General features: G+C 39.6%; 1 protein-coding gene across 2 annotated transcripts in view; it reads left to right on the top strand.

Annotated features, from left to right (window-relative positions):
* Positions 1 to 667, top strand: part of NPSR1 (neuropeptide S receptor 1) — a 110,608-nt gene extending 109,941 nt beyond the window's left edge. For both annotated transcript variants that reach the window (XM_017653352.3, XM_017653347.3), the window contains one exon: positions 51 to 667. In XM_017653352.3, coding sequence (XP_017508841.2) covers positions 51 to 141 — 91 coding nt within the window. In that variant the 3' untranslated portion in view covers positions 142 to 667. The remainder of the gene's footprint in view (positions 1 to 50) is intronic.
* The last annotated feature ends 12,087 nt before the right edge of the window (positions 668 to 12,754 follow it).

Raw genomic sequence — 12,754 nt, 5'->3', positions numbered from 1 at the left:
TTTCCATCAGGTCAAATTATTTTTCTCCCCCTGCTTTATTCTCTCTCTAGGGAGCAAACACCACGGGGTTCCAGAATGACATGTCGGGAGAAAACTGAGAGGCAGGAGATGCAGGTTCTGTCCAGGCCAGAATTCATCTAGACCCTGGGGCAGTGGTCTCCAGCAGGCTAGGCTGAGCCCCACCAGCTCTTCTGGGTCCCCATCACCACCCTGGGCATGTGCACGGAGCCCAAGGCAACGTCTCAACTCTGCTTCATTCACCACTTGGGTTACGCACGGGGCAAACATCCTGAGTGTATGTGTGTCTGTAGCGTCAGCAGGCACTGGCCAATCTGAAGTTACCAGCTCTTCATGCCGACCAGGAAGGGTGCCGCCCCTTTCCCCACGACTCCCAGCTCTCCTTCCCATTGGTCAGCACCAGACCCCAATGGAAAGAGACACCACTGGCCCAAAGTGCAGGCTTGGGCAAGCAGAGGGTTGTACATGAGTCTTCCAAGTACAAGTTAGGAAGCAAGTAAAAGACTTTGGCCTAGTTTCTCCACCCTGCCCGATTTTTGGATTGGAGGTTCAATTGTTGTAACCGAGAAGATTTTTGTCCTTGAAATGCCAACAAGTTCATTTCTAGGTGCTGCATCATTGCATCCTCTCTGTAGGTAGCCTTGATTTGAAGATGGGTATTCTGGCAACCGCCAGCCTCACTGTCTTATTGTATCAACGAACTTGTGGAAAGAGCACAACCACTGGCCCTTCAAAGCAAGGTGAAAATTAAGGGGCATTTTCTCTGAAAGGAAGAGAAACAGTGCTCAAAAGTCGGGGCCCTCAGTCTCCCACTGTCCCCAGACCGCCAGTCTCAGAGCCCTGGGACCTGGGTCTCACCTGGGCTGCCAGGCTTTCTGAAGGCCTCTCCCTTTGCATTCGACATCTGGACCACGCTGAACTCTGTTCCTCACACTTTAAGGACGCTTCTTCCCCTCTGAACTCTCTGCACTCTCTCTTCAGCGGGGAGCTGAATTTCTGTGGCTGTTCCAGGCGTGGTGTTCTGTATACTCTGTATCATTTTTGCATATTGCAGCCATCGTCTATCTGACACCTCGGCCGGGAAACGCTCGTGGGGCTTATTTTGACAAGTCTGGAGTTTGGTATTTATAAGCATAATCCAAGTGAAATATGACTAAATGTTTTCTAGTCAATTTTTACCATCAGATTTTTTCATAAGTGGAAATGGAATAATTTAATTTGATTATATATACTCCCCCACCTACAGCTTAGGGATGCGTGTGAGCTTATTTTTAGCCTCACATACATTCTTGACATTAAAATCTCCTTGGCAAAATCCTCCTTCCCAGAATTATTCTGAGCTTAAATATTTTTTTTTTTGGCCTACTGCTAGTGGAGTCATTAAAATGTGCAGTATATTTTAATAGCACTCCATTCCTCATTACGGTGTCAACCCAGAAACTGCATGTTTAAGGGCACAGTGGCATTTTTTCCACAAACTCTCTTTTTCAATTCCATCTGACCTTTGGGAAAGTATCACTTTAGCAGAAATCAGATTCCTCAGTCATCATCTCTGTGAGAATTATTCTCTGAATTTGAGAAGCCTGAATAATCTAATCTTAAGTCTACACAACAGTTTTGAAGGCTGCCTCCCTCTCTGCCCAATCAGCTAAATGTGAGCAACTTTGGAAGCTTTGAGTGGTTGAGAAGTACTTCTCAACATTTCACTTTAAATCAAGATGTGTAACATATTCATAGCTAAAATAGCTGCCGGTAAGGGAGCTGGTTAACAGAGCAAAATCCAGAGGTGTCCTAGATGGCAAGCCGGGTTCTCTTAATAGATTCTTTCAATCTCTGTCAAGTCCTGGTCTGCAAAGGACATTACATGTCTACCTCATCCATCAATAGATTCTGAGAGTTAAGGCAAAGAATTGAGTGAGAGATTTGTGTCCTTATAAAACTGGAAATATATGTCTCTGTGGTTGTTGTAATGGTGTGTCTTTTCATTCCCAGAGGAGCCTGGACATCAGTAAGATAATAGTAAGGGGTTGCTGCAGGAGAAGTTACCATTAAAATTAAACTTGCTTTATACTGATATGGATTCTGGGATCCTCATTTGCATGTATTTGCTGAGCTTGGGAAAACATGATTTAAACTGGTGATTACTAATCTTATGAACCTGGACAAATTATTTAATGTCTGGACATCAATTGTCTCATCTGTAAGTAGCTTTACTAGCTATCACTACGAAGACAGAGAAACATCATTTCCCAATTGAGAAATACAGTTTGAGCTCCTGGGGAAAATGAGAAGCTTAGTGTTGTGATGGCACTATTTGTAGCTTTGGATGCCCAAGTGGGGTCAGAGAAGGGTGTTATATAAAATAAACATGCTTACTTCCCACAACAAGATGTCCAAGAAGTCTTTGGCTACACTGTGGCATAGCTTTAGTCACAAGTGAAAATTTAGGATATCCAGAATAGGTGTCCTTAGTGTATTTAGCCATGCTATAGAAAATAAGCGTCTCCACTTTACTGAACTAATTTAAGTATGAATGGTAAAACCTTCTCTGCTTTTAGGGCTTGCGTGGAGTATAATTTAACTAAATTTAATTTTAACAAGCAACATTTCTCACCCTTGTTCTCCAGAAAGTGGTAACACCTCCTTAATAGCTCTAGTTTGTGATTAATTATGGGGGGAGTGGGGCGGGGTGGGGGGTGAGTACCCCTTTTAAACCGAACAAACATGCAACTTAAATTTTCTTCCACACTTCATTTGGACAACTTTGTATGTACACAAACAGAAATGACTTTTCCTCTTCCTTCTGCATCCACAGTGTGGAAAGGGACCACATGCCTGTGTCTGCTGAAGACAACAAAAATATTTTTAGTAAGAAATAAAGTGCTTCTGTTCTTCTAGAATCATCTTAGTTGAGCTACAGACCTGCTGGCACCTACAGTTCTTTTATCATCATCTGAACAGCCCTCATTTTATATGCAGATCTGCCAGTGTTCCCTGCAGCTTTTCAATGGCATTTGGTTGAAAGGAAATGGCTCTAACTATGCAGGGGCCAACCTCCTTGCCTTTGGAAATATAAAAAACTCATGCCTCATTCTCTGCAAATGTATTTTAAGAATGCATTTTCCACAACAGGGCTGGTCCAGTTAACATTTTAAAACTGCAATTCCATGCTTATAGAATGTTAAAGTGGACAGAGGCTTAAATCAGCTAGTCTCATGGTCTCAAACTGTTCAGACCTCCAAGAGGTTCCAAGAAGATGACTTAATATTAATATTCATATACACAACAATAGCATGTAAGTCTAGAGGAAACTAAATGTACTTACATTGTTTAAAGGTCCTTGAATTACCTGGAATGAGGGTAGAACATAGATTACCACTAGACATTAATACACCAAGAATATAGGTGGTAATTTCAAGATTGCATGTTGTAGTCACTGAAATAATAGAAATGAAGAAACATATAACTTCTAAACTAAAAGAGAAAGAAAACTGAATGATAAAAACACTCAAACAGTCCAGAAGGAGGCAAGAAAAGAGAAACAGGAACATGAACAGCTGGGATGAATAGAAAGCACATAGGAAGATGGCATAATTTTTTGTCCAAATGTATCAGTAGCTCTTTAATAAATGTAAGCACATTAAATATTCCAATTAATCATCAAAGAAATCAGACCAGATTTAAAAAGAAAAACTGTTCTTTATAAAAAAATGTGCCTAAAACACAAGGACACAGAAAGTTTGAAAGCAGGAGAATGGACCAAGGCACTCCATGGAAATAGTACCAGAAGGAGGCTAGTGAGACTGTATTAACAAAACTAAGTAAGTTTTAAGGCAAAAGCATTAGTTGAGTTAAACAGGGACTCTTCAAATGAAAAATGTTTTAGTTCAGTAAGATATAATAATTCTAAATTTCTATGCCTTTAACAAGACCTAAAATATATATATTTTTAAAGTCATCAAATCTACGAAAACACATAGACAAATCCACAGCCATAATGGGAAATTTTATCACACTTAATTCCAATAATTAAAGCAGACAAAAATTTGGACATGACTAACACAGGTGAAGCACTTTAGCCTACCGAAATGAGCAATCTCTTCAAGCACCCATGAAGCAGTTACAAAAGTTGACCTTATGCCAAGCCATAAAACAAGCTTAAAAACTTTCAAAAGTTTGTAAAAGCTTTTTTAAAAGTTTTCAAAGCTTAGGTAGTCTAGTTCTTTTCAGAAATATAACTTGAAAATTCTTCTATATTTGGAAATTAGGAAATATACTTTCAATAACTTATTGTCAAAGAAAAAATATACAGAAATCAGAAAATAATTGTATTGAATGATAATGAAATTATGTATTAAACGTGTGGGATGTAGAGAAAATAATATTTAAAGGAAAAGAAGAATTTAGTCAGTGAACAAACTATCTATCTCATGAAGTTAGAAAAAGTCACCAACATAAACCCAAAGGAAATCTAAGAAGTAAATAATAAGAATAAGAGTAAAATTAATGAAATAGAAAACAAACATAATTTAATTAAAAGGTTCAACAAAGATAAAATTCTGTTCTTTCCAAAAATAATAAAATTAATAAACTTACAGTGAGACTGGTCAAGGGAAAAAAAAGAAAGCACAATTGTTGGTCTTAGAGTCAATAAAAAGACAGTAAGATGATATTATCATGAAATTTATGCTAAAAATATTAAAAATATAGATGAATGGGACAACTTACTCTGGTTGACATAAGAAGAAACAGAAAATATGAGTAGTATTATAACTACTAAAGAGAGAATATACTTTATTGGTGAGTCCTACTTCCATGTAAGTACAAAGCAACTCCAACTTTATAAACCCTTTGGGAGACCAGAAAAAGAGTGAATTTTAAAATTACTTATTAGACTAAAGAACCTTAATACCAAGCCCTGCAAGGATATTTCAAAATGGGAAATTACAAGCCAACTTTTGTCATGTGAAAATAAATACAAAAATTCCAAATAAAAACAAATTCAGCAAAATACAAAAAGTCTACCACATGTGACCAAGTTGCATTTTTTTCAGGAATGCAAAACTGGCTTAATATTAGGAAATCACTCAAATAATTCATTACCCTAATTGAACACAGGACACAAAAATGTATCAAGTTAATAGATGCAGAGAAAATGTTTGATAAAATTATTTGACATCCAGACATCATAAAATATTTTCACAAACTTGAATAGAAATTCCTAGCTTTAAAGATCATGTAGCAAAAAACCTAGTGATAAAACTTTGAAGGTGTTCCCTTTGAAATAAGGAGAATGAGCGAAGAATGCCAGTATCATTATTTCTATTCAACATTGTACTGAAATCCTAGCCAATGCAATAAAGCAAGCAAAAAAAATGAAAAAAAAGATTAAAGGTATAAGGATTGGCAATAATAAAAATCAGTATTATTGATATAAATGTACAGTGGAATATCTAAAATAATGTACAGATAAGTTATTAGAATTAATTACAAAGTTTAGTAAGTTTGTAAAATACAAAATCAATATGTCAAAAGTCTATATTATTTCCATATGATGGCAACAAACGACAATTAAATTTTTTAAATTGTGATTTACAAAAGACTTATATGATAAAGTTCCTAGGAATAAATTCATAAAAGGTGTGTAAATATCTATGGAGAAACTACAGTATTATTGAGATATATTAAAGAAGAAGTAATTTTATTTAAAAATAAATATATCATGATTATTGTTTGGAAGACTGATTATCAAAAATTATGAATTATTATCCAATTGATCTATCACAGTAATACAGTGACAATCAAAGCTCCAATAAGAATTTTATAGAACTTGACAAGGTGCTTCTAAAAATCTATATAATATAGAAATGTAAAGAGCCAAGAACAGCCAAAACACTATTGACTAGGAAGAAAAAAATGCGAGAGCTCGATTGACCAGATTCCAAACCTTATTGTAAAGCCTAATAATAAAGGTTGTGATATTGTCTTCAGAGCAGAAAAATTAGCAAATGGAACAGAATAAAGGTCCAAAAAATAATGCCTACATATAGGAAAACTTGACTTATTTCAGAGGTAGCATTGCAGAGGAATGGGAAAGTCTGTTCTTTTCAATACATGATGCTAGGACAATTGGGCATTCACATAGGAAAAAATTAAAATGAAAGCCTAGTGGATTTTATGCAAAATTGGTTCCACATGGATTATGAATCTAACTGCATAAGACAAAACAAGGTTGAAAAAAAATGTAGGATAATATCTTTCAGATCTCTGAATAGGGAAAGAGCTCTTAAAACACAAAAACTGAGCCAAGATGGCGGCGTGAGTAGAGCAGTGGAAATCTCCTCCCAAAAACACATAGAGCTATGAAAATATAACAAAGAAAAATCTTCCTAAAATAGAGACCACAGGACACAGGACAACATCCAGACCACATCCACACCTGCAAGAACCCAGCGCCTTGTGAAGGGGGTAAGATACAAGCCCCAGCCCGGCGGGACCCGAGCGCCCCTCCCCCCGGCTCCCGGCGGGTGGAGAGAAACCGGAGCAGTTTTTTTTTTTGGCGAGCGCTTTTTGGAAGCCTTAGAGGGACGGGCCCCCGTTGCTGGGGAGGCAGGGTGGCGGGACCGGGGAGGAGGTGCCTGGGAACGGCGCCGGAGGACAAAGAATATCCCGCGTTTCTCCCTGCGAGACCTGGGGGCGGGTGCCTGAGACCGGTGCCTGAGGACAGAGGAGGTCGCGCGTTTTTCCCCTTTTTTTTTTTTTTCTCTTTTTGGCAAGCGCTTTTTGGAAGCCTTGAAGGGACGGGGACCCCAGTGCTAGGGAGGCACGGTGGCGGGACTGGTGAGCGGGTGGCTGGGACCGGCGCCTGAGGACAAAGAATATCCCCCGTTTTTCCCTGCGGGACCGGTGGGCGGGTGCCTGAGACCGGCACTTGAGGACAGAGGAAATCGCGCGTTTTTCCCCTTTTTTTTTTCTCTTTTCTGCGAGTGCTTTTTGGAAGCCTAAAAGGGACAGGGACCCCAGTGCTAGGGAGGCAGGGCGGCGGGACTGGTGAGCGGGTGCCTGGGACTGGCACCTGAGGACAAAGAATATCCCGCATTTTTCCCTGTGGGACCGGTGGGTGGGTGCCTGAGACCAGCACCTGAGTACGGAAGAAATCGCGCGTTTTTCCCCTTTTTTTTTCCTCTCTTTTTGCCAAGTGCTTTTTGGAAGCCTTGAAGGGACAGGGACCCCGGTGCTAGGGAGGCAGGGCAGCGGGACTGGTGAGCGGGTGCGTGGGACCAGTGCCTGAGGACCAAGAATATTGAGCGTTCCTTCCCTGCGGGACCGGTGGGTGGGTGCTTTTTGGAAGCCTTGAAAGGACAGGGACCCTGGTGCTAGGGAGACAGGGCAGCAGGACCAGTGCGCGGGTGCCTGGGACCGGCACCTGAGGAAAAAAAAAAAAAATCGCGTGTTTTTTCTTTTTTTTTTCCTTTCTGTTCCCTCTCTCATTGTTGCTGTTGTTGTTTTGGTTTGGAGAGTGCTTTTTGGAAATCTTAAAGGGGCAGGACAGGTCACTTAGACCAGAAGCAGGGAATCTGGGGATCTCTGGGCACTCTAACCCCCTGGGCAGCAGGGAGCACAGAGGCCCCTTACGGAGATAAATAGTCTCCTGGCTGCTCCCCCTCTAACGGGGCTCCACCATTTTGGAGGAACAGCCCCAGCCAGGCCAAGCCCACAGCAACAGTGGAGATAAACCCCAAAGCAACTGGGCAGGAAGCAGAAGCCCTGTCTGCGCACAGCTGCCCAGCACAAGCCACTAGAGGTCGCTATTCTCCCAGGAAAAGGCTACAAACCAACAAGAAGGGAAGCTCTTCCAGCGGTCACTTGTACCAGCTCTGCAGACTATCTCTATCACCATGAAAAGGCAAAACTACAGGCAGACAAAGATCACAGAGACAACACCTGAGAAGGAGACAGACCTAACTAGTCCTCCTGAAAAAGAATTCAAAATAAAAATCATGAACATGCTGACAGAGATGCAGAAAAAAATGCAAGAGCAATGGGATGAGATGCAGAGAAAAATGCAAGAGCAGTGGGATGAGATGCAGAGAAAAATGCAAGAGCAGTGGGATGAAGTCCGGAAGGAGATCACAGATGTCAGGAAAGAGATCACAGAAGTGAAACAATCCCTGGAAGGATTTATAAGCAGAATGGATAAGATGCAAGAGGCCATTGAAGGAATAGAAACCAGAGAACAGGAACGTATAGAAGCTGACATAGAGAGAGATAAAAGGATCTCCAGGAATGAAACAACACTAAGAGAAATATGTGACCAATACAAAAGGAAAAACATTCGTATTATAGGGATACCAGAAGAGGAAGAAAGAGGAAAAGGGATAGAAAGTGTCTTTGAAGAAATAATTGCTGAAAACTTCCCCAAACTGGGGGAGGAAATAATCGAACAGACCATGGAATTATACAGAACCCCCAACAGAAAGGATCCAAGGAGGACAACACCAAGACACATAATAATTAAAATGGCAAGGATCAAGGACAAGGAAAGAGTTTTAAAGGCAGCTAGAGAGAAAAAGGTCACCTATAAAGGAAAACCAATCAGGCTAACATCAGACTTCTCAACAGAAACCCTACAGGCCAGAAGAGAATGGCATGATATACTTAATGCAATGAAACAGAAGGGCCTTGAACCAAGGATACTGTATCCAGCACGACTATCATTTAAATATGATGGTGGGATCAAACAATTCCCAGACAAGCAAAAGCTGAGGGAATTTGCTTCCCACAAACCACCTCTACAGGGCATCCTACAGGGACTGCTCTAGATGGGAGCACCCCTAAAAAGAGCACAGAACAAAACACACAACATATGAAGAAGGGAGGAGGAGGAATAAGAAGGGAGAGAAGAAAAGACTCTCCAGACAGTGTATATAACAGCTCAATAAGCGAGCTAAGTTAGGCAGTAAGATACTAAAGAAGCTAACCTTGAACCTTTGGTAACCACGAATCTAAAGCCTGCAATGGCAATAAGTACATATCTTTCAATAGTCACCCTAAATGTAAATGGACTTAATGCACCAATCAAAAGACATAGAGTAATAGAATGGATAAAAAAGCAAGACCCATCTATATGCTGCTTACAAGAAACTCACCTTAAACCCAAAGATAAGCATAGACTAAAAGTCAAGGGATGGAAAAACATATTTCAGGCAAACAACAGTGAGAAGAAAGCAGGGGTTGCAGTACTAATATCAGACAAAATAGACTTCAAAACAAAGAAAGTAACAAGAGATAAAGAAGGCCACTACATAATGATAAAGGGCTTAGTCCAACAAGAGGATATAACCATTCTAAATATATATGCACCCAATACAGGAGCACCAGCATATGTGAAGCAAATACTAACAGAACTAAAGAGGGAAATAGACTGCAATGCATTCATTGTAGGAGACTTCAACACACCACTCACCCCAAAGGATAGATCCACCGGGCAGAAAATAAGTAAAGACACACAGGCACTGAACAACACACTAGAACAGATGGACCTAATAGACATCTATAGAACTTTACATCCAAAAGCAACAGGATATACATTCTTCTCAAGTGCACATGGAACATTCTCCAGAATAGACCACATACTAGCTCACAAAAAGAGCCTCAGTAAATTCCACAATATTGAAATTCTACCAACCAATTTTTCAGACCACAAAGGTATGAAAGTAGAAATAAATTCTACAAAGAAAACAAAAAGGCTCACAAACACATGGAGGCTTAACAACATGCTACTAAATAATCAATGGATCAATGAACAAATCAAAATAGAGATCAAGGAATATATAGAAACAAATGACAACAACAACACTAAGCCCCAACTTCTGTGGGATGCAGCGAAAGCAGTCTTAAGAGGAAAGTATATAGCAATCCAGGCACACTTGAAGAAGGAAGAACAATCCCAAATGAATAGTCTAACATCACAATTATTAAAACTGGAAAAAGAAGAACAAATGAGGCCTAAAGTCAGCAGAAGGAGGGACATAATAAAGATCAGAGAAGAAATAAACAAAATTGAGAAGAATAAAACAATAGCAAAAATCAACGAAACCAAGAGCTGGTTCTTTGAGAAAATAAACAAAATAGATAAGCCTCTAGCCCAACTTATTAAGAGAAAAAGAGAGTCAACACAAATCAACATAATCAGAAATGAGAATGGAAAAATCACGACAGACTCCACAGAAATACAAAGAATTATTAAAGACTACTATGAAAACCTATATGCCAACAAGCTGGAAAACCTAGAAGAAATGGACAACTTCCTAGAAAAATACAACCTCCCAAGACTGACCAAGGAAGAAACACAAAAGTTAAACAAACCAATTACAAGCAAAGAAATTGAAACAGTAATCAAAAAACTACCCAAGAACAAAACCCCGGGGCCGGACGGATTTACCTCGGAATTTTATCAGACACACAGAGAAGACATAATACCCATTCTCCTTAAAGTGTTCCACAAAATAGAAGAAGAGGGAATACTCCCAAACTCATTCTATGAAGCCAACATCACCCTAATACCAAAACCAGGCAAAGACCCCACCAAAAAAGAAAATTACAGACCAATATCCCTGATGAACGTAGATGCAAAAATACTCAATAAAATATTAGCAAACAGAATTCAACAGTATATCAAAAGGATCATACACCATGACCAAGTGGGGTTCATCCCAGGGATGCAAGGATGGTACAACATTCGAAAATCCATCAACATCATCCACCACATCAACAAAAAGAAAGACAAAAACCACATGATCATCTCCATAGATGCTGAAAAAGCATTTGACAAAATTCAACATCCATTCATGATAAAAACTCTCAGCAAAATGGGAATAGAGGGCAAGTACCTCAACATAATAAAGGCCATATATGATAAACCCACAGCCAGCATTATACTGAACAGCGAGAAGCTGAAAGCATTTCCACTGAGATCGGGAACCAGACAAGGATGCCCACTCTCCCCACTGTTATTTAACATAGTACTGGAGGTCCTAGCCACGGCAATCAGACAAAACAAAGAAATACAAGGAATCCAGATTGGTAAAGAAGAAGTTAAACTGTCACTATTTGCAGATGATATGATAGTGTACATAAAAAACCCTAAAGACTCCACTCCAAAACTACTAGAACTGATATCGGAATACAGCAAAGTTGCAGGATACAAAATCAACACACAGAAATCTGTAGCTTTCCTATACACTAACAACGAATCAATAGAAAGAGAAATCAGGAAAACAATTCCATTCACCATTGCATCAAAAAGAATAAAATACCTAGGAATAAACCTAACCAAGGAAGTGAAAGACTTATACTCTGAAAACTACAAGTCACTCTTAAGAGAAATTAAAGGGGACACTAATAAATGGAAACTCATCCCATGCTCATGGCTAGGAAGAATTAATATCGTCAAAATGGCCATCCTGCCGAAAGCAATATACAAATTTGATGCAATCCCTCTCAAATTACCAGCAACATTCTTCAATGAATTGGAACAAATAATTCAAAAATTCATATGGAAACACCAAAGACCCCGAATAGCCAAAGCAATCCTGAAAAAGAAGAATAAAGTAGGGGGGATCTCACTCCCCAACTTCAAGCTCTACTACAAAGCCATAGTAATCAAGACAATTTGGTACTGGCACAAGAACAGAGCCACAGACCAGTGGAACAGATTAGAGACCCCAGAAATTAACCCAAACATATATGGTCAATTAATATTTGATAAAGGAGCCATGGACATACAATGGCAAAATGACAGTCTCTTCAACAGATGGTGCTGGCAAAACTGGACAGCTACATGTAGGAGAATGAAACTGGACCATTGTCTAACCCCATATACAAAGGTAAACTCAAAATGGATCAAAGACCTGAATGTAAGTCACGAAACCATTAAACTCTTGGAAAAAAACATAGGCAAAAACCTCTTAGACATAAACATGAGTGATCTCTTCTTGAACATATCTCCCCGGGCAAGGAAAACAACAGCAAAAATGAGCAAGTGGGACTACATTAAGCTGAAAAGCTTCTGTACAGCGAAAGACACCATCAATAGAACAAAAAGGAACCCTACAGTATGGGAGAATATATTTGAAAATGACAGATCTGATAAAGGCTTGACGTCCAGAATATATAAAGAGCTCACACGCCTCAACAAACAAAAAACAAATAACCCAATTAAAAAATGGGCAGAGGAACTGAACAGAAAGTTCTCCAAAAAAGAAATACAGATGGCCAAGAGACACATGAAAAGATGCTCCACATCGCTAATTATCAGAGAAATGCAAATTAAAACTACAATGAGGTATCACCTCACACCAGTAAGGATAGCTGCCATCCAAAAGACAAACAACAACAAATGTTGGCGAGGCTGTGGAGAAAGGGGAACCCTCCTACACTGCTGGTGGGAATGTAAATTAGTTCAACCATTGTGGAAAGCAGTATGGAGGTGCATCAAAATGCTCAAAACAGACCTACCATTTGACCCAGGAATTCCACTCCTAGGAATTTACCCTAAGAACGCAGCAATCAAGTTTGAGAAAGACAGATGCACTCCTATGTTTATCGCAGCACTATTTACAATAGCCAAGAATTGGAAGCAACCTAAATGTCCATCTGTAGATGAATGGATAAAGAAGATGTGGTACATATACACAATGGAATACTACTCAGCCATAAGAAGTGGAAAAATCCA

Source organism: Manis javanica, chromosome 6, assembly GCF_040802235.1.
Source record: "Manis javanica isolate MJ-LG chromosome 6, MJ_LKY, whole genome shotgun sequence".
Classification (NCBI taxonomy): Eukaryota; Metazoa; Chordata; class Mammalia; order Pholidota; family Manidae; genus Manis; species Manis javanica.
Note: the sequence above shows the minus strand (reverse complement) of the source record. Positions and strands in the feature narration are given on the sequence as shown.